General features: G+C 44.4%; 2 protein-coding genes across 8 annotated transcripts in view; one reads left to right on the top strand and one right to left on the bottom strand.

The window, feature by feature from the left end:
• Positions 1–22218, top strand: part of tns1a (tensin 1a) — a 243707-nt gene extending 221489 nt beyond the window's left edge. For 6 of the 7 annotated variants that reach the window (XM_061889475.1, XM_061889472.1, XM_061889473.1 and 3 more), the window contains 15 exons: positions 181–344; positions 427–511; positions 10133–10195; positions 13126–13195; positions 13266–13792; positions 13849–13935; positions 14007–14135; positions 16275–16370; positions 16434–16511; positions 16585–16656; positions 16723–16749; positions 16830–16998; positions 17078–17146; positions 18369–18398; positions 19010–22218. In XM_061889475.1, the coding sequence (XP_061745459.1) occupies positions 181–344; positions 427–511; positions 10133–10195; positions 13126–13195; positions 13266–13792; positions 13849–13935; positions 14007–14135; positions 16275–16370; positions 16434–16511; positions 16585–16656; positions 16723–16749; positions 16830–16998; positions 17078–17146; positions 18369–18398; positions 19010–19139 (1796 nt within the window). In that variant the 3' untranslated portion in view covers positions 19140–22218. The remainder of the gene's footprint in view (positions 1–180; positions 345–426; positions 512–10132; positions 10196–13125; positions 13196–13265; positions 13793–13848; positions 13936–14006; positions 14136–16274; positions 16371–16433; positions 16512–16584; positions 16657–16722; positions 16750–16829; positions 16999–17077; positions 17147–18368; positions 18399–19009) is intronic. The other variant, XM_061889474.1, reaches the window with a different exon arrangement.
• LOC133544289 (C-type mannose receptor 2-like) lies at positions 6475–7831 on the bottom strand. Its single transcript, XM_061889480.1, has one exon. It carries the CDS (start codon positions 7773–7775, stop codon positions 6945–6947), a length of 831 nt encoding a protein of 276 aa, XP_061745464.1. The 5' UTR covers positions 7776–7831; the 3' UTR covers positions 6475–6944.
• Positions 22219–22596: the final 378 nt, after the last annotated feature.

Raw genomic sequence — 22596 nt, 5'->3', positions numbered from 1 at the left:
ATGGCAGCTACATTTTCCATCTTAAAGTCTAAAAAAAATTATTTGGGAATGTCCGGCGGGCCAGATTGAACAGCTTAATGGGCCGCATGTGGCCCCCGGGCCTTAATTTGCCCAGGTCTGATGTAGAAGATACGACTCTGTAGTTGTTGCTCATATTATTTAATGTCCGGGAATTTTTAGGGCTACGCTCCAGGGGAATAACCCCTGAGGTCAACCAGGAGACAGGTCGGCGTCGAACCACCAGTGAGGGTCAGTACCACAGTGGCCATGACAACAGGTCAGCAAGCCTTTCGCCAGACTTCAGCGACAGTCTGTCCCACAACCCTGGAGGAAGACTGAGAGAGGTCTATTAATCACTGTCATCAGTATTAAAAAAAATGTAATATTTAATATGCTGATTCTTTGTGTTTTATTCTTTTCTGGCAGGACCCAATGCGAAGCTACAGGGAAGTTTTTGAGGACAATGATGCCAATAGGTTTGCCAGCAACAGTCCCCCTTGGCAAGGCTGCGGTGAGAATGTTTCCCCTCATATGTTTAAACTTCCTGTTTAAATTTAAATGTTCATTCTGCAAACGTGTTCTCGAAAAGCCGAAAACAATTGCCGACTTGCCTCTGTCCCCTTTCCGGTTCGGCTTTCTTACTTGTCTTACTTTACAAAACTGTTGTGGCCTTAAAAGCCTGATTTCACAAAAGCTTTTCCCCAAAACTTTCTATGGAAATGGTGATGGTTTTCAGGTGTTAGTGGAGGATGGGCAAAGTTGCAACTTTCACTTTCTTCTGCAATTGCAACTAAGTCGAAGGGGAAACTCTAACCTTATCCTTGTCCACAGCCACACAATGGTCGTTTAAGACCATCTGCCCCTCTCCGTCCGCCGGCGCAACGCAACCTAGTACGCATGCGCCGAAAATGCGCTCTTCATAGTCACCTCCAGTGTTGCTTTGTGTCCATCCATCCATCCATCTTCAACCTGGTCGCAGGGACAACAGCTCCAGCAGAGATCCCCAGACTTCCCTCTCCAGAGCAACTTTAGCAACTTTCTCCTGGTGGATCCCGAAGCGTTCCCAGGCCATAGAGGAGATGTAATCCCCCCATCTGGTCCTTGGCCTGCCACGGGGTCTCCTCCCAATGGGACGCGCAACGAGGACCTCCCTTGGGAGACGCTCGTGAGGCATCCGCACGAAATGCCCGAACCACCTAAGCTGGCTCCTTTCCAAGCGAAGGAGCAGCGGCTCTACTCCGAGTCTCCCTTGGGTGACTGAACTTCTCACCCTATCTCTAAGGAAGATGCCAGCCACCCTTCTGAGAGAACTCATGTCGACCGCTTGTATAGGCTCAGAGTCTCTCTTGGGTGACTGAACTTCTCACCCTATCTCTAAGGAAGATGCCAGCCACCCTTCTGAGAGAACTCATTTCGGCCGCTTGTATCCGCTCAGAGTCTCTCTTGGGTGACTGAATTTCTCACCCTATCTCTAAGGAAGATGCCAGCCACCCTTCTGAGAGAACTCATGTCGGCCGCTTGTATCCGCTCAGTCTCTCTTGGGTGACTGAACTTCTCACCCTATCTCTAAGGAAGATGCCAGCCACCCTTCTGAGAGAACTCATGTCGGCCGCTTGTATCCGCTCAGAGTCTCCCTTGGGTGACTGAACTTCTCACCCTATCTCTAAGATGCCAGCCACCCTTCTGAGAGAACTCATTTCGGCCGCTTCTATCCGCTCAGAGTCTCTCTTGGGTGACTGAACTTCTCACCCTATCTCTAAGGAAGATGCCAGCCACCCTTCTGAGAGAACTCATTTCGGCCGCTTGTATCCGCTCAGAGTCTCTCTTGGGTGACTAAACTTCTCACCCTATCTCTAAGGAAGATGCCAGCCACCCTTCTGAGAGAACTCATGTCGACCGCTTGTATAGGCTCAGAGTCTCTCTTGGGTGACTGAACTTCTCACCCTATCTCTAAGGAAGATGCCAGCCACCCTTCTGAGAGAACTCATGTCGGCCGCTTGTATTGGCTCAGAGTCTCTCTTGGGTGACTGAATTTCTCACCCTATCTCTAAGGAAGATGCCACCCACCCTTCTGAGAGAACTCATTTCGGCCGCTTGTATCTGCTCAGAGTCTCTCTTGGGTGACTGAACTTCTCACCCTATCTCTAAGGAAGATGCCAGCCACCCTTCTGAGAGAACTCATGTCGGCCGCTTGTATCCGCTCAGAGTCTCTCTTGGGTGACTGAATTTCTCACCCTATCTCTAAGGAAGATGCCAGCCACCCTTCTGAGAGAAGTCATTTCGGCCGCTTGTATCCGCTCGAAGTCTCTCTTGGGTGACTGAACTTCTCACCCTATCTCTAAGGAAGATGCCAGCCACTCTTCTGAGAGAACTCATGTCGGCCGCTTGTATCCGCTCCGAGTCTCTCTTGGGTGACTGAACTTCTCACCCTATCTCTAAGGAAGATGCCAGCCACCCTTCTGAGAGAACTCATGTCGGCCGCCCGTATCCGCTCAGAGTCTCTCTTGGGTGACTGAACTTCTCACCCTATCTCTAAGGAAGATGCCAGCCACCTTTATGAGAGAACTCATGTCGGCCGCTTGTATTGGCTCAGGGTCTCTCTTGGGTGACTGAACTTCTCACCCTATCTCTAAGGAAGATGCCAGCCACCCTTCTGAGGGAACTCATTTCGGCCGCTTGTATCCGCTCAGTCTCTCTTGGGTGACTGAACTTCTCACCCTATCTCTAAGGAAGATGCCAGCCACCCTTCTGAGATAACTCATTTCGGCCGCTTGTATCCGCTCCGAGTCTCTCTTGGGTGACTGAACTTCTCACTCTATCTCTAAGGAAGATGCCAGCCACCCTTCTGAGAGAACTCATTTCGGCCGCTTGTATCCGTTCAGTCTCTCTTGGGTGACTGAACTTCTCACCCTATCTCTAAGGAAGATGCCAGCCACCCTTCTGAGAGAACTCATGTCGGCCGCTTGTATCCGCTCAGAGTCTCCCTTGGGTGACTGAACTTCTCACCCTATCTCTAAGGAAGATGCCAGCCACCCTTCTGAGAGAACTCATTTCGGCCGCTTCTATCCGCTCAGAGTCTCTCTTGGGTGACTGAACTTCTCACCCTATCTCTAAGGAAGATGCCATCCACCCTTCTGAGAGAACTCCTGTCGGCCGCTTGTGTTGGCTCAGAGTCTCTCTTGGGTGACTAAACTTCTCACCCTATCTCTAAGGAAGATGCCAGCCACCCTTCTGAGAGAACTCATGTCGGCCGCTTGTATTGGCTCAGAGTCTCTCTTGGGTGACTAAACTTCTCACCCTATCTCTAAGGAAGATGCCAGCCACCCTTCTGAGAGAAGTAATTTCGGCCGCTTGTATCCGTTCAGAGTGGGTGACTGAACTTCTCACCCTATCTCTAAGGAAGATGCCAGCCACCCTTCTGAGATAACTCATTTCGGCCGCTTGTATCCGCTCCGAGTCTCTCTTGGGTGACTGAACTTCTCACTCTATCTCTAAGGAAGATGCCAGCCACCCTTCTGAGAGAACTCATTTCGGCCGCTTGTATCCGTTCAGTCTCTCTTGGGTGACTGAACTTCTCACCCTATCTCTAAGGAAGATGCCAGCCACCCTTCTGAGAGAACTCATGTCGGCCGCTTGTATCCGCTCAGAGTCTCCCTTGGGTGACTGAACTTCTCACCCTATCTCTAAGGAAGATGCCAGCCACCCTTCTGAGAGAACTCATTTCGGCCGCTTCTATCCGCTCAGAGTCTCTCTTGGGTGACTGAACTTCTCACCCTATCTCTAAGGAAGATGCCATCCACCCTTCTGAGAGAACTCCTGTCGGCCGCTTGTGTTGGCTCAGAGTCTCTCTTGGGTGACTAAACTTCTCACCCTATCTCTAAGGAAGATGCCAGCCACCCTTCTGAGAGAACTCATGTCGGCCGCTTGTATTGGCTCAGAGTCTCTCTTGGGTGACTAAACTTCTCACCCTATCTCTAAGGAAGATGCCAGCCACCCTTCTGAGAGAAGTAATTTCGGCCGCTTGTATCCGTTCAGAGTGGGTGACTGAACTTCTCACCCTATCTCTAAGGAAGATGCCAGCCACCCTTCTGAGAGAACTCATTTTGGCCGCTTGTATCCGCGATCTTTCTCTTTTGGTCATGACCCACATTTCATGACCATAGGTGAGAGTAGGAATGTAGACCGAGAGCTTTGCCTTCTGGCTCAGCTCTCGTTTCATCACAACAGTGCGGCAGAGAGACTGCAATACTGACCCAGCTTTTCCGATTCTCCGGCTGATTTCCTTCTCCATCTTTCCCTCACTCGTGAACAAGACCCCGAGATACTTAAACTCCTCCACCTGGGACAGAGTCTCGTTCTCTACCTTGTTGCTTTGTGTGCAAGTTCTTAAATTACATGTAATGTATCTGAACAATATCCAGTGTTGTGGTATTTCAATTAACTGGAATCCAGTGCGCTGTGGGGCGCTATTGTTGTGAATCACACTTGAGCCATCTAAAAAATGTATAAAATCTTTACTGGACACGTGAAACGAAACAATGTGATAAAAAACATTTTACATCAGTCAATCTAGGGATCTAGATATCTGGTCAGGACACTCCTGACTCTTTTGCCTTGACCTTCTTTGTCAATTAATTTTTGGTGACTTTTTATACTCTGGACCTAGATGTTGAGTCCGGGACATACATGGCCAATACAGCTAATATAGACACTTACGTAATTACTTCATTATAACACTTATATACGGCTTTTCATTTTATGCGGTTCCAGACAGATGTTTTAAAATTTATTTTTTGGTCCAATATGGCTCTTTCAACGTTTCGGGTTGCGGACCCCTGTCTTAAGGCAATGGAAACACTTTATATCTAATAATGATATTAATATTAATATTACAGTTTATAGTGCTTTTTTCTTGTGACTCAAATCATGTGACATTGAGAGCCCTTAGTTTGTTCATTCCACACATGTTAGATATCACCCAACCCTACATTTAATTTGGAGCATTTTACTTTTTATTTTTATGTGTACATATATATATATATATATATATATATATATATATATATATATATATATATATATATATATATATATATATATATATATACATATATATATATATATATACACACAAAGAGAGAGAGAGTGTGTGGGTACTTTATTGATTCCTTCAGGAGAGTTCCCTCAAGAAAATGAAATTTCAGCAGCGAATGTAACTGGAATTTTAATATGTAACATATGTGAAATATATACATATTATATATACAGTATATAGTACGTACTGTGTATGTATGTATATATATATATATATATATTATATATATATATATATATATATATATATATATATACAGTATGTATCATGTACTGTATATATGTAAATATTACACATATATAATACATACTGTATATGAAATGAAATGAATTATATTTATATAGCGCTTTTCTCAAGTGACTCAAAGCGCTTTACATAGTGACACCCAATATCTAGGTTACATTTAAACCAGTGTGGGTGGCACTGGGAGCAGGTGGGTAAAGTGTCTTGCCCAAGGACACAACGGCAGTGACTAGGATGGCACAAGCGGGAATCGTACCTGCAACCCTCAAGTTGCTGGCACGGCCACTCTACCAGCCGAGCTATGCCGCCCTCTATATATGTATATGTATGTATACCTCTATATATGTATATGCATGTATACAGTATGTATTATATATGTGTAATAATTACATATTATATATGTATACATACATACATACATATATATCAATCAATCAATGTTTATTTATATAGCCTTAAATCACAAGTGTCTCAAAGGGCTGCACAAACCACAACGACATCCTCGGTAGAGCCCACATAAGGGCAAGGAAAAACTCACCCCCAATGGGACGGACCTCCCCAGGGGACCGAAAGCAATGGATATCAATTATAACAACTTCCGGTTCCGGTATATATATATATATATATATATATATATATATATATATATATATATATATATATATATATATATATATATATATATATAAATATATATATATATATATATATATATATATATATGTATATATACAGTATATTTTATACTATCTATATAATATGTAAATATTGCAAATATGTTATATTTTATATTGCTACTATGGTACATTTTTAGTCTACTTAATACCTACATTATCCTTTCCATCCTTTGAAACTGAGCTACTGTGTGGAACAATTTCCCTTGTGGATCAATAAAGTTTGTCTAAGTGCAATAATAATGTGCAATAACGATTCGTGGGGGTTGGTTGAATTTGCTCGAATTGGTGCGATTTAACATCTTCAAATCCTTAAGAATTTGGCTTTTACATATTTTATTAAGTTTTTTTTTTTTTTTCAATGATACAACGATTCAGGAAATAATGCTACAACAAGGATATCTGAGACGCACACATATGTATTTCAACCAAAACGTCCCATTAAGTCAGGGGTAGGGCTCTTTTGATGACTGCATCTGGCTCTCAGATTAATCTTAGCTAACATTGCTTAACACGATAAGAAATTAATAATTCCACTAGCAATCAGAGTTAAAAAAAAACGTTCAAAAAATTAAAACATTCGCCTGCATTTTTAATCCATCTATCCGTTTTCTACCGCACCTGTTCAAGAAGTCGCATTAATTGTAAGAAGTATTTTATTTATTATTGGTTAGCTTCAGAATAACAATGTTATTAAAAAGAATACAAGACTAGTTATACTCAAAACATGTTGGTGTTACTTAAAAATGCATACATTTAGTTGTATTCAGTGTTAAAAAATGTTATATGGCTCTCACGGAAATACATTTTAAAATATTTGGTTTTCATGCCTCTCTCAGCCATAAAGGTTCCCGACCCCTGCATTAAGTGAAGGTTAAACATAAATAAAGATTTGAAAACTGCTCCATCAATAAAAAATACATTAAGCTTTTTCAGGAGCAAATAAAATAAAGCCTCTGCTCGCAGTCCCAAGCTTCCCACACGGATTCTTTCAAAAACACAGTGTCTGTCCCCAAACGTTCTCCTGTTATTGTGTCATTGGAATCAAAAGAAACACTGGAGTCAGTATCAATACTCGGCATCCTCCCCTTCACCTTCAGAGCGCCACACTTCAGTCTGAGTGCCGGACATAAAGGCTCCTCACCAACCCAGCCTTTGTACGCCAATGGCTCCCCGTCCACCCAGCGCCAACCCCCCGGGAAATAACGCAGACCCATCCAGACATATTGGGTGGAGAAGTTCTTCTCCAGTTCCCTCTGGACGAGCAGCGTCTCTGTCCTCGACGCCAGGCTGGCCAGGTGGTTGTGTTGCTCCCTGCAGTGTTCCAAAGCTTCCTCCCAGCTCACTCGCTCCCTCACAACGATGGCCTCGTAGCAAAAGAAGAACACCTCGTGTTCTTTGTTTTCATTGTGAATCCTGTAGTGGATCATCATACCAAAGTCGTTATTCGGCCGGCCGTTCGGCTGACCGGGCGACCAGGGAGCGGTGGAAGCCCTGCCGCCCCCTGACCACATCCATTCCTCTCGGTCCGTGAAGTTCCTCACAAGTCCGGTCCAGAATTGAGACACGTAGCCGCTGATTTCCCTGAGTTCCTGGAGTTGGATATCATTGATAACCGGAGCCAGGTCAGTGTGGAACTCCCTGCAGTAGCTCTGAGCGTCGTACCAGCTCATTTTTTGGTCCACGAAGACGTACTTTGCCCCGGTGGTGGTGAAGCCCTGCAGGAGCAGGAGGCCGACAAAGGCTCGGTCCATCGCGGTCATCCCGCCGGTCCAGCAAGACGCTCTTGAGCAATCTCTTCAGATGGGCTTTGACTGTGTTTTCTCTCACAACATTTGCATAGGCAGGGCCTGCCTGCGCTTATGCAAAAGTTAAGCATGGCATGACCTCACAATGAATAACACACTGCACCTGTGTGCAAATAGTCTTTTTTTTTGTTTACCAACATTTCAGTACTTAGACTTAGACTTAAACTTCCTTTTTATTGTCATTCAAATTTGAACTTTAGAGCACGGATAAGAAGGACATTTTGTTACATAAGCTCATGTTGGTGCAGCATAAAAAAAGCAATAAGGTGCATATATAATTAAATAAATATATATATATAAATAATATATTAATATATATATAATAAATAAATAAATAGATTACTGTACAGATAAATATATTGCACTTTTTCACATGCGTTCACATTTATGGATGTATCAATCAATCAATCAACCAATCAATCAATGTTTATTCATATAGTCCTAAATCACAAGTGTCTCAAAGGGCTGCACAAACCACAACGACATCCTCGGTAGGGCCCACATAAGGGCAAGGAAAAACTCACCCCAGTGGGACGTCAACAATGATGACTATGAGAAATCTTGGAGAGAACCGCAAATGTGGGCAAACCCCCCCCTAGGGGACCGAAAGCAATGGATGTCGAGCGGATCTAACATGATATTGTGAAAGTCCAAACCATTGTGGATCTAACGAAACCGGGACAATGTTGTATTATATTATATTAGTGAATTAGTGAATTATATTTATATAGCGCTCATATTATATATACAGTATATAGTACGTACTTTGTATGTATGTGTATATATATATATATATATATATATATATATATATATATATATATATATATATATATATATATATATATATATATACATACATACAGTATGTATCATGTACTGTATATATGTAAATATTACACATATATAATACATACTGTATATGAAATTAAATGAATTATATTTAAATAGCGCATTTCTCAAGTGACTCAAAGCGCTTTACATAGTGACACCCAATATCTAAGTTACATTTAAACCAGTGTGGGTGGCACTGGGAGCAGGTGGGTAAAGTGTCTTGCCCAAGGACACTACAGCAGTAACTAGGATGGCACAAGCGGGAATCGAACCTGCAACCCTCAAGTTGCTGGCACGGCTACTCTACCAAACGAGCTATGCCGCCCCTATATGTTATATAGCAATAAGTTTGGAGGAGAAAAGGTAAGGCCTTTAATCCCAGGAATACCATGCATACCGTCAAGCATGATGGTGGTAGTATTATGCTCTGGGCCTGTTTTGCTGCCAATAATGGAATAATTGAACTGGTGCTTTACAGAGAGTAAATGTGACAATGAAAAAGAAAGATTTCCTCTAAATTTTGGGAGGTAACCAAAGCTTTCTGCTCCCCCTGACCACCTGAGGGCACCCCATACTGTGGATGCTTTTAAAAAAGGCTTGAAAAACCTTCTTTTTAAAAAAGCGTTTTTATAGATATATACATACTAGTAATAGCTACTAGGCTGTTCTAGATTTAATTTGTATTTATTTTTATTATCTTTTTCAAATTTTTTTTTTTTAATTATTATTATTTTTTTAATACACTGTAGCACTTTGAGGTTGTTTGCTCAATGTAAATTGCTTTTTACAAATAAAATCTATTAGTCTGGGGTTCAATCGGTTTAGCTCGGTTGGTAGAGTGGCCGTGCCGGCAACTTGAGGGTAGCAGGTTCGATTCCCGCTTCTGCCAACCTAGTCACTGCCGTTGTGTCCTTGGGCAAGACACTTTACCCACCTGCTCCCAGTGCCACCCACACTGGTTTGAATGTAACTTAGATATTGGGTTTCACTATGTAAAGCGCTTTGAGTCACCAGAGAAAAAGCGCTATATAAATAAAATTCACAATTCACACAATCCCGGGCTCGGGATCTTTCTGTGTGGAGTTTGCATGTTCTCCCCGTGACTGCGTGGGTTCCCTCCGGGTACTCCGGCTTCCTCCCACCTCCAAAGACATGCACCTGGGGATAGGCTCCTCCCACTTCCAAAGACATGCACCTGGGGATAGGCTCTTCCAACCTCCAAAGACATGCACCTGGGGATAGGTTGATTGGCAACACTAAATTGGCCCGAGTGTGTGAATGTTATCTGTCTATCTGTGTTGGCCCTGCGTTGAGGGGGCGACTTGTCCAGGGTGTATGCCGCCTTCCGCCCGATTGTAGCTGAGATAGGCACCAGCGCCCCCCACGACCCTAAAGGGAATAAGCAGTAGAAAATGGATGGATGGATGATTTGAGCCCTTTGAGCCTGCAATGTAAACATAGTCCCTGTTTGTCTGCAGCTCGCTCCCTACCTGGTCGGACGTCAGCATCAGGTGTGAGTCCTCATCAAAAGGTCGCATCCGGTCAGTTCCACCTTCGTCAACATTGAAAAGTGCATTCGTGCTGTCGTTCTCAGAGTCGTGTTTTAAGAGAGCGTGGCCAACTAAACAACAGGCGCCATGTTTGCTGCCAAGGACGTGTGCACGGATGCATTCAATTGCTGTCGTTTTGACATTAGTTTTTATAAACCAAAATAATAGGTCTATAAGTAGTTCTAGACATACTCTCTGGGGTCAGACACTTATTTCGATTTTATTTTTTTATTTTGTAATGGTTCCTCAAATTATTATTAATAGTTTATTTTGTATTCATTTAAATAGTTTTGTCATCCTATTTTAGTCAATTTTCCGTAATATGTTTTCAGTTATAATGAGTGTTGTAATCATACAATGCACTTTTTTAGTGTCAGAGCTTGGTCCGCATTGCCGGGTGAGGGTTGGACTCCGCCAAGGCTGTCCTTTGTCACCGATTCTGTTCGTAACTTTTACGGACAGAATTTCTAGGCGCAGTCAAGGCGTTGAGAGGATCCGGTTTGGTGGCTGCAAGATTAGGTCTCTGCTTTTTGCAGATGATGTGGTGCTGATGGCTTCATCCGGCCAGGATCTTCAGCTCTCACTGGATCGGTTCGCAGCCAAGTGTGAAGCGACCGGGATGAGAATCAGCACCTCCAAGTCCGAGTCCATGGTTCTTGCCCGGAAAAGGGTAGGGTGCCATCTCCGGGTTGGGGAAGAGATCTTGCCCCAAGTGGAGGAGTTCAAGTACCTCGGAGTCTTGTTCACAGGTGAAGGAAGAGTGGATCGTGAGATCGACAGGCAGATCCTTGCAGCGTCTTCAGTAATGCAGACGCTGTATCGATCGGTTGTGATGAAGATGGAGCCGAGCCGGAAGGCAAAGCTCTCAATTTACCGGTCGATCTACGTTCCCATCCTCAACTATGGTCATGAGCTTTGGGTTAGGACCTAAAGGACAAGATCACGGGTACAAGCGGCCGAAATTAGTTTCCTCCGCCGGGTGGCGGGGTTCTCACCTTAGAGATTGGGTGAGAAGCTCTGCCATCCGGAAGGAACTCAAAGTAAAGCCGCCGCTCCTCCCCATCGAAAGGAGCCAGAGCCTCCTACCGGTTGGTAGGAGGCCACGGGGAAGACCCAGGACACGTTGGGAAGACTATGTCTCCCGGCTGGCCTGGGAATGCCTTTGGATCCCCTGGGAAGAGCTGGACGAAGTGGCTGGGGAGAGGAAAGTCTGGGCTTCCCTGCTTAGGCTGCTGTCCCCGCGACCCGACCTTGGCTAAGCGGAAGAAGATGTTTGTTGGCAACACCGAGCATGGCTGTACAAGCCAATTCTTGAATGACAGTCCCTGTTGCACTTTGTGCAAACGTGTAGAAACTTTGGCCCATTCCTGCTCTACGATGGTATTTGCACTACGTTTCCTCCTATCTCTCTTGTCCTCTGCGAGCTGGCCTCTCCTCAAATCAGCCTCTGCAATACCCCGTCTAACCGCTTGTATCCTTACAAGAAAACATGCTTTAATTTCGTCAAAGTATATTTTTTCCTATTTGCTTCATGCCACGTTATGCTGTTTTGTTTTGTCCACGCCACGTAAGTTTGTTGTTCATGCCACAGCGCAAGTATTTTTGTTCGTATTTATATTTAGCAGCCTTTGTGCTAGTCATTTGTTTTTTGTAGCCAAGTATCTGTCCTCCGCCATTGTGCGCGCCTTTTGTTTACCTCGTTGTAGTTTGTTTGTGTAGTAATAATTAAAAATGTACTCACATTCACGCCTGGCTCATCCCAAATTCCTTCTGCGACGAAGAAACAATCCAAGTCCAAGTTTGACAAATACGGTCCGAAATGTGCCTTTTTCCTGGCAACCTCCAAAACCAGACTCGTCCATCAGATTTCCAGATGCAAAAGCGTGAATCATCACTCCAGAAAACGCGTCTCCACTGCTCCAGAGTCCAGTGGCGGTGTGCTTTACACCACTGCATCTGACACTTTGCATAGGACTTGGTGATGTATGGCTTGGATACAGCTGCTCGGCCCTGAAAGCTCTCTGCGTACTGTATGTGGGCTAATTGGAAGGTCACATGAAGTTTGGAGCTCTGTAGCAACTGACTGTGCAGAAAGTCTTTACAATCTGTGCTTCAGCATCCGCTGACCCCTCTTTGTCAGTTTATGTGGCATACCATGGCTTAGTGGGTAGAGCGGCTGTGCCAGAAACCTGAGGGTTGCAGGTTCGCTTCCCACCTATTGACATCCAAATCGCTGCCGTTGTGTCCTTGAGCAGGACACTTCACCCTTGCCCCCGGTGCCGCTCACACCGGTGAATGTATGATGAATGAATGATTGGTGGTGGTCGGAGGGGCCGTAGGCGCAAACTTGCAGCCACGCTTCCGTCAGTCCACCCCAGGGCAGCTGTGGCTACAAATGTAGCTTACCACCACCAGGTGTGAATGAATGATGGGTTCCCACTTCTCTGTGAGTGCTTTGAGTATATAACAATAGAAAAGCGCGATATAAATCTAATCCATTATTATTATTATTATTATTATTATTATTATTATTATTATTATTATTACCACTTGGTGGCTGAGTTGCTGTTGTTCCCAAACTCTTCCATTTTCGTATAATAAAGCCCACAGTTGATTTTTGGAATATGTAGGAGCGAGGAAATTTCACGACTGGGTTTTGTTGCACAGGTGGCCTCCCATGACAGTTCCAAGCTGGAAATCACTAAACTCCATTCTTTCACAAATGTTTGTAGAAACAGTCTCCATGCCTAAGTGCTCGATTTTATACACCTGTACCCGGGCCAAGTGATCAGGACACCTGATTCTGATCATTTGAATGGGTGGCCAAACACTTTAGGCATTATACTGTATCTCTTTGTGTGTTTTTAATCCATGCAACTCTTTAAAACCGAGCTGATCTTGCACTTTTTGTCCTCACGCAGATAATCGCGGTTTTGTGGAATTCAGAGCACAGCAGTTCAGCGCTCCTCTCACCTCCAGCAGCCCCGACGGGTAAGGAGCTCTGCAAGTGACGATCAAAGCTCACGTCTTCCGAAGAATAATCTCACATCTCTGTCCAAAGACGGAGGTATGCTTCTTCAGACCACGGCCCTCACAGCTCGGCACCGTTCTACCCTCAAAGACCTGCCTCCCCTGATGGCTCCCAGGTCAACATCATGGGTGTCCACACCGTCCCCGGTAGCCCCAATACCCTCCACCGCACAGTAGCCACCAACACGCCCCCAAGCCCCGCCCTACAAAGACGCCTCGGCCAAGCCAGCCCGTCGTCGCTCAGACACACCCCTCCGGCAGGCAGCATCCCCTCCAGCCCCTTGATTGGCAGAAACCCCAAAACAGCAGGCGCCGGCGTGCCACCTTCCAGCCCCCTGATGGGGCGGCGTGCCATGGCGAGCGGCCACAGTACCCCCGATGAGCTGGGGGCCACGTCTCGTCAGGCACAGCCGCCTTCCACACCCGCCTTTCCCGTCTCCGCCCAGCTGCCCGACAAGAAGAATGCCAGCATCACAGGGGTAGAGAGGACGGAAAACAAGAACCTGGTTCTGGACGGTAGTGGGTCAAACCTGACCGAGACCTCTAAGTCCATTTATGGTGAGAAGCAAGTTTTTTGTAATTATTTGGGGAATAATTTCTCTTGTCATCAACAGACGATTACCCAGACATCAAGATGAACGTCAAGTTTGTCCAGGACACGTCCAAGTTCTGGTACAAGCCCGAGATTTCCCGGGAGCAAGGTGATTCTGACGGTTCTGAGTGTTGAGTTTCCACATTGACTCTCGACTTTTTTCCTGTTTTTTTTTTGTAGCCATCAATGTGCTTAAGGACAGGGAACCCGGCGCATTCGTCATCAGGGACAGCCACTCCTTCCGCGGGGCGTACGGTCTCGCGTTGAAGGTGGCCTGCCCACCACCGACGGTGCCACAAAGCAAAAAAGGTATGATGATCCACGGTGGTACCTCAACTTAGGAGTTCTTTGCCTTACGAGTGATTTGAGATATGAGCTGTTTCTCAGCATTTTGTTGTGCTTTCGTTACAAGTAGGGATGTTCAAACTGATAAACATTGTTTTTTTTTTTCAAATAATCATTAACTTTAGAATTTGATGCCAGCAACACGTGACAAAGAAGATGGGAAAGGTGGCAATAAATACTGATAAAGTTGAGGAATGCTCATCAAACACTTATTTGAAACATCCCACAGGTGCACAAGTGGATGCCATGATTGGGTATAAAAACAGCTTTCCAAAAATTGCTCAGTCTTTCACAAGAAAGGATGGGGCGATGTACACCCCTTTGTCCACAACTGTGTGAGCAAATAGTCAAACAGTTTAAGAACAACGTTTCTCAAAGTCCAATTGCAAGAAATTTAGGGATTTCAACATCTACGGTCCATAGTAGCATCAAAAGGTTCAAAGAATCTGGAGAAATCACTCCACGTAAGCGGCGTGGCCGGAAACCAACATTGAATGACCGTGACCTTCGATCCTTCAGACGGCACTGTATCAAAAATCGACATCAATCTCTAAAGGATATCACCACATGGGCTCGGGAACACTTCAGAAAACCACTGTCACTAAATATAGTTTGTCGCTACATCTGTAAGTGCAAGTTAAAGCTCTAATATGCAAAGCAAAAGCCATTTATCAACAACATCCAGAAACACCGCCGGCTTCTCTGGGCCCGAGATCATCTAAGATGGACTGATGCAAAGTGGAAAAGTGTTCTGTGGTTTGACAAGTCCACATTTCAAATTGTTTTTGGAAATATTCGACATTGTGTCATCCGGACCAAAGGGGAAGCGAACCATCCAGACTGTTATCGACGCAAAGTTCAAAAGCCAGCATCTGTGATGGTATGGAGTGCATTAGTGCCCAAGGCATGGGTAACTTACACATCTGTGAAGGCACCATTAATGCTGAAAGGTACATACAGGTTTTGGAACAACATATGCTGCCATCTAAGCGCCGTCTTTTTCATGGACGATTTTGTTTCAAGATAGTGTCAAGATGGCTTCACGGTGGCAGAGGGGTTAGTGCGTCTGCCTCACAATACGAAGGTCCTGCAGTCCTGGGTTCAAATCCAGGCTAGGGATCTTTCTGTGTGGAGTTTGCATGTTCTCCCCGTGAGTGCGTGGGTTCCCTCCGGGTACTCCGGCTTCCTCCCACTTCCAAAAACATGCACCTGGGGATAGGTTGATTGGCAACACTAAATTGGCCCTAGTGTGTGAATGTGAGTGTGAATGTTGTCTGTCTATCTGTGTTGGCCCTGCGATGAGGTGGCGACTTGTCCAGGGTGTACCCCGCCTTCCGCCCGATTGTAGCTGAGATAGGCGCCAGCGCCCCCCGCGACCCCGAAAGGGAATAAGCGGTAGAAAATGGATGGATGGATGGACAATGCAAAGCCACATTTTCAGCATGTGTTATAACAGCGTGGCGGGTACTTTCCTGGCCCGCCTGCAGTCCAGACCTGTCTCCCATCGAAAATGCTTGGAGCATTATGAAGCGTGAAATACGACAGCGGGGACCCCGGACTGTTGAACGACTGAAGCGCTACCTAAAACAAGAATGGGAAAGAATTCCACTTTCAAAGCTTCAACACTTACTGTCCTCAGTTCCCAAACGTTTATTGAGTGTTTTTAAAAGAAAAGGTGATGTAACACAATGGTGAACATGCCCTTTCCCAACTACTTTGGCACGTGTTGCAGCCATGAAATTCTGAGTTAATTATTATTTGCAAAAAAAAAATAAAGTTTATGAGTTTGAACATCAAATATCTTGTCTTTGTAGTGCATTCAACTGAATATGGGTTGAAAAGGATTTGCAAATCATTGCATTCCTTTTATATTTACATCTAACACAATTTCCCAACTCATGGAAACGGGGTTTGTACTTAAAATTCAAATTTCTTCTAAAAAGGCATTTTATAAGTGGGTTGTGTTTTGGGAGGTGCCGCCTTGAGTCTTCCGAGCTACGAGTTGGGTTAATGAACGCCATGTGCTCGTAAGTTGAGGTACCGCTGTGTTCGAAAAACAAAACATAGGCCGCAGTGCTGTGATTACTCTAGTGTTACATTTAGTTGGAGAGCTGACCAACGAGCTCGTGAGACACTTTCTGATCGAGACCAGCCCCAAAGGTGTTCGTCTGAAGGGATGCCCCAATGAGCCCTACTTCGGTGAGTGTGCTGCACTGGTTCTGAGGGTTTCATCATTCTGACTCGCTCACTATTCCACTTCAGGCTGTCTCTCGGCGTTGGTGTACCAACACTCCATGACGCCGCTGGCACTGCCCTGCAAGCTGATGATCCCCACCAAAGGTAAACCAGCGGGCAGCCAAGGCACAATTGCTGAGTAAGCATGAGATGCTTGACCTGCGTTTGCTTGGCTCAGACCCAAACGAGGAGGCGCTGGAGCTGGCCACGCCCACCGACCCGGTTGTGGAGCTTCTGAAGCAAGGAACAGGTAACTCAGGTGCCCGTGCAGAATTGGGTCAGAATTGCTCACAATGTGCGCCTCTTTACTTTGCAGCTCCCAAGGTTCCGGAGGAGTCTTACGGTAAATAGCAGATCTTGCCGGAATATGGACCGTTTTCAGGCATTTACTGACTGACTGTGCTTTTCCTTTTTGGCTTCCAGCATGCAACGTGCTCTATATTAACTCTGTGGACATGGAGTCCCTAACAGGCCCTCAGGCCATCGGCAAGGCCATCAGTCAGACACTGGCGACCAATCCTCTGCCCGCCGCCACCGTCGTCCACTGCAAAGTTTCCCCGCAGGGGATCACACTGACAGACAGTCACAGGAAGTGAGTTCATAAAGTCGTTCTGAATAAAATTAGGACGTACATTTTTTTGCGTTTTTAATAACCACCGTGATTCGTGCAGGATCTTCTTCCGGCGACATTATCCGCTAAGCACCATAACCTACTGTGAAACGGATCCCCAAGACAGAAGGTATGACTGAACATGACTGCACTACAACTCGTTTTGTCATTTTATCCCATTTTTTATTTTAATGTTGCTAAAAGTGATGGGAATTCCAGCTCTACTAAAAAAAAAAAAAGGATTTCGGCTCCCAAATGGTTGCTTGAATTGATTTATCACCAAAATAAATCAAATAAACTGTGAAAATACAGGTTTATCATGATGGTATTACATACAGTCGTGAAGAAAAGTTTACATACACTTGTAAAGAAAATACTGAAAATATGAAAAAAAACATCACATGGACAGAGATAAGGCCATCTGGAGGAAAGTTCTGTGGTCAGATGAAACAAAAATAGAGCAGCAATAATACCCAGCAATAACTTTGGAGGAGAAAAGTGAATTATATTTATAGTGAATTATATTTATATAGCGCTTTTCTCTAGTGACTCAAAGCGTTTTTACATAGTGAAACCCAATATCTAAGTTACATTTAAACCAGTGTGGGTGGCACTGGGAGCAGGTGGGTAAAGTGTCTTGCCCAAGGACACAACGGCAGTGACTAGGAAATCGAAAAAAAAAGAAAAAAATATTTTATTTTTTTATTTTTATTAAATCAACATAAAAAACACAATATACACTTACAATTAGTGAACCAACCACAAAAACCTCCCTTTTTCATGACCAAAACGTCCCTTTTTCATGAAATAAAAATAAAAATTATTAAGCGTTGACCGGTCCGCAGATACAAAAAGGTTGGGGACCTTTAAGGCACGCTCCCAATATTGTTGTCTGGGGGGAAATCGGGAGAATGGTTGCCCAGGGAGATTTTCGGTAAGGGCACTAAACTGCGGGAGTCTACCGGGAAAATCGGGAGGGTTGGCAAGTACGAGTATTAGCGGTGAATGTGGTGTTACCGGCGGGCCAGCTCTAATGTTAATTTGATATTGCCTCAAGGGCCAAATGAAATTAAACGGCGGGCCAAATTTGGCCCACGGGCCAGAGTTTGGTACCCATGATGTAGAACGTCCGGCGGGCCAGATTGAAAGTCTTGATGGGCCGCATGTGGGCCGCGGGCCGTATTTTGCCTAGGTTTGGTCTAAAGGGACACGCCGGCCTTTTTCCGCCTGGTGCTAGTGTTTGACTTGTCTCCATTCAATAGCGTAACATTATTTGTGGATGTTAAATACATTGGGAACAAAAAAAATGCATCTCCCATGGACAAACTAGTAATTGTACTTGTTTTGTGCAGGTGGGGCAAAGAGGGCGGTGGTTCAGTCAGGTAAATACTTTCTATTTTTTTTTTCCTTCCTGTCAAATATTGTGCTAAAAATACACCAATTCCATGGTTCTCGCCCGGAAAAGGGTGGAGTGCCATCTCCCGGGTTGGGGAGGAGTTCAAGTACCTCGGAGTCTTGTTCATCAGTGGATTGTGAGATCGACAGGCAGATCTGTGCGGCGTCTTCAGTAATGCGGATGCTGCATCGATCCATTGTGGTGAAGAAGGAGCTGAGCCGGAAGGCAAAGCTCTAAATTTACCGGTCGATCTACGTTCCCATCCTCACCTATGGTCATGAGCTTTGGGTTATGACCGAAAGGACAAGATGACGGGTACATGGAGATGAGCCGGATGAGGTGGTTCGGGCATATGGTCAGGATGGCACCCAACGCCTCCCTAGGGAGGTGTTTCGGGCATGTCCGACCGGTAGGAAGCCACGGGGAAAACCCAGGACTATGTCTTCCCAACTTGGGATCCCCTGGGAAGAGCTGGATGAAGCGGCTGGGGGGAGGGAAGTCTGGGCTTCCCTGCTTAGGCTGCTGCCCCCGCGTTCTGACCTTAGCTACATGGAAGAAAATGGATGGATTTAAATACATTTGTTTTTGTTTCGTCAGGCTTTTTGGCTTTGTGGCGAGGAAACAAGGAAGCACAACCGACAACGTCAGTCACCTGTTTGCAGAGCTGGACGTGGACCAGCCCGCCTCGGCCATCGTCGGCTTCATCTCCAAAATGACGCGGCGGTGAACTGCCGCTGGATGGCGGCTATTTCAAATCATTGTGGTGTACATCCGCTCTGGGATATACGACCATGTCCGTTTCATTTTTATTTTATATATTTTTTTACCTTACTGATTTGATTGACGTGTCCCACACGTCTTTCGGAGGGAGCAGTCGAGAACTGGCGAAAGGGGGCTGCGAACGTTGGTTAAAGACGATGGCGGCGGCGGCGGCGGCGGTCGGATTGAGTGGCGAAAATGAGAGCGGTAAGTTCACGCGAGGACGTGCGCGACGTTTCAGGGTTGTTGTTTTTTCTTGATCGTTTTACCAAAGGTAGCCAGAAAATTGACGAGCGCAAGAATGGCGTAGCAACGAAGCCGTTCGTATCCTTTTCTCCTTTAAAAAAAAAAAAAGATGGGACACACAAAGAAGCGACGTTTCTTGTCTTCAGGAAAAGAAACAAAAAATAGTTGGCCTGGATGGCTGAAGACGTTATGCATGTTAGCTTGATCTTTAAGCTTGGTTTCTCCGACCTTCCACCTTGTCAAGCCCCTTTGGAGCGGATTTTCTGGTTCTGTGTGTGTCAGAAAGGGCTCTGCAGTGACTGATCTAAACTGCACATCTCAGACCAGATCCCTGCTCAAAAAAAAAAACAAAAAAAAAAGCTCCGCCAAGGTCGTCCCTTAAGGAAAAGACTCGACTTTCACTGCAAGCAGGGTGACTTTGACAGACCGACCACCGGGGGGCGCCACCCAGTCAAGCTTGCACTGAATGACACTGGAAAGCACCTCCAGGAACTCCAACCTGGACCTATGCACTGTTCTTTCTGCATGCTGTTCCTCCCTCATAGCTGCATTCACTGAAAACATTCTATGCTGTGCGCCACTTAGACACTGAGGCTGTTTGACTCGTCAGAGACTGCATGAAGTAGACTTTTTTTTTTTTTTTTAGTTTTTTAAACGCCCCTCCGAGTCCTCGAGACGTAGACGACATTTTTGAAGCAGCCCAACGATGGTGAAATGTTGGATTTTTATTTTATTTTTTTTTGGTTTGACCGTCTCGTTGTTTGTGTTGTCAGAAAATGCATTCAAATACTTTTAGCAGGAAAAAAAAAAAAAAAAAAGTGCAAAATTGCACACACTCAAGCATCTACAATAAGAGGATGGATATAAATGTACATAGATGAACTACTTTGAAAGGTGACTTAGCGAAAAGTATTTATTTTTGTTGCTTTGGTCCCTCATGAGTACTCATGTTATGCATATATTGTACAGTCTAGATAAAGAAATGGGTTCGGGAAAAAAAGAAGAAAAAAAAAATCTATACTTATTTTGGCTAATGATTTCAAAGTCCGAGGATTTTGAGAAACGTGTTTGAATACGTGGCGTACACGACGACTTTGTACATGTGTTTGTTTCGGCTCATCTTGTTTGTCATCTTGGCGAGACTTGCATGGACAGGAAGAGTGCGTTTGTAGGCAGGGGGGAATCTTTTTAGAAATAATCGTAGCAGATAGATCTTTGCAGATTTTCCAAAAAAAAAGAAAAAGAAAAAAAAATTGGTAAAAGAGGCCAAGTTCAAATGCAATATATATACATATATACATACAGTGGGCAAAAAAGTATTTAGTCAGCCACCGATTGTGCAAGTTCTCCCACTTAAAATGATGACAGAGGTCTGTAATTTTCATCATAGGTACACTTCAACTGTGAGAGACAGAATGTGAAAAAAAAATCCAGGAATTCACATTGTAGGAATTTTAAAGAATGTATCTGTAAATTATGGTGGAAAATAAGTATTTGGTCAAACATTCATTGTTTGGTCAAACATTTATTCTTTCCTTAACACGGATCAATCGTCCTGTCCCCTTAGCAGAAAAACAGCCTCAAAACATGGTGTTTCCACCCCCATGCTTCACAGTAGGTGTGGTGTTCTTGGGACGCAACTCAGTATTCTTCTTCCTCCAAACACGACAAGTTGAGTTTATACCAAAAAGTTCTATTTTGGTGTCATCTGACCACATGACATTCTCCCAATCTTCTGATGTATCATCCATGTGTTCTCTGGCAAACTTCAGACGGGCCATGAATTGATTAACGTGGACCCCGACTTAAACAAGTTGAAAAACTTATTCGGGTGTTACCATTTAGTGGTCAATTGTACGGAATATGTACTGTACTGTGCAATCTACTAATACAAGTATCAATCAATCAATCAATCAAAGCCTGGACATGCACTGGCTTAAGCAGGAGGACACGTCTGGCACTGCAGGATTTGATTCCCTGTCGGCGTAGTGTGTTACTGATGGTAACCTTTGTTACTTTGGTGCCAGCTCTCTGCAGGTCATTCACCAGGTCCCTCCCAATCCTCTGCTGTATCATCCATGTATCGTTTTAAGTGGGAGAACTTGCACAATCGGTGGCTGACTAAATACTTTTTTGCCCCACTGTATGTGTATATATATATATATATCTTATATATATGAAAAAAACAAACAGTGTGCGCCCATGACAGTTATAGTTTTTGCCAAAGAAGTCACACAAGCTGCTTTTTTTTTAAAAGTCTGGTTGCCGTATTTCATGCAAAAATAACCCCACACAAGTGAGCCCCCCAGCAGCCATGCAGCACAGTTTGTTACATGTGTGCACTGAGACATTATTGATGTGTTTGGATTTCAAAATTCATGTCTAAAAGGGGTGGGGGGAGAGAGAGAGAGAACAGAGGCCTGCTGTGCACGTGTAGCACTTAACTTAAAAGCAGCGGGAATTCCACATGCAAAAAAAAAAAAAAAAAGCTCTACCAAGACTTCATCCACAAACCTCCCAGACGCTGATGATTTATTTATTTATTATTTATTTCTATTTTTTTTTTTCTGTCAAAGACATTTTTTTTGTTCATTGTGTGGAAGCGTTCTTCTGTGCCAGAAAGGGTTTTATTTTATTTTTTAGAAAGGGTCAGGAAAGACATCTGAACTGTATGAATGTGCAAAAAAAAAAAAAAAAAGACACTCGGATTGTTATTGTGCTCATCATTCTTCATTCTGTCATTACGGCTTCAATTGTTCTTGAGGAGAAAACAAACATTAAAGCAATACAAGTCTGTTAAATCAAGTGTGAGTGTCAGTACTTCCCAGCGGCCGCAAGACATTAAGACAACGTTGAGAACTTGCGTGATTAGGTCCTGAAACAACATGCATTTTAGAACAATTAATCAATGTTGGGTCCTGACGTCGATGTGGCCATTGAATTTTTTTTTTTTTTTTTTTACTCTTTTGTCATCATTGAATTTTGATCATTACCCAACCAATATTCCACAACACAAATACAACATGCTTTTTGACAACTTTTGTTGTGACGTTGATCCGACCTTTGAACTACTGGTCATTTCCCAAGCAAAAACAACTATTTTCCAACGCTGTTTTAAAGGACATGTACGTATAATCGACCTTGTATGGATATTTTGTGCCTGCTGGGGTCTTAATTCC

Source organism: Nerophis ophidion, linkage group LG27, assembly GCF_033978795.1.
Source record: "Nerophis ophidion isolate RoL-2023_Sa linkage group LG27, RoL_Noph_v1.0, whole genome shotgun sequence".
In the NCBI taxonomy this organism is placed as follows: domain Eukaryota; kingdom Metazoa; phylum Chordata; class Actinopteri; order Syngnathiformes; family Syngnathidae; genus Nerophis; species Nerophis ophidion.
This window is presented reverse-complemented; position numbering and strand designations above follow the sequence as displayed.

Bases quoted from the DNA above. Each gene is read 5' to 3' on its own strand.
- LOC133544289 (XM_061889480.1), bottom strand. From the start codon at position 7,775: ATGACCGCGATGGACCGAGCCTTTGTCGGCCTCCTGCTCCTGCAGGGC.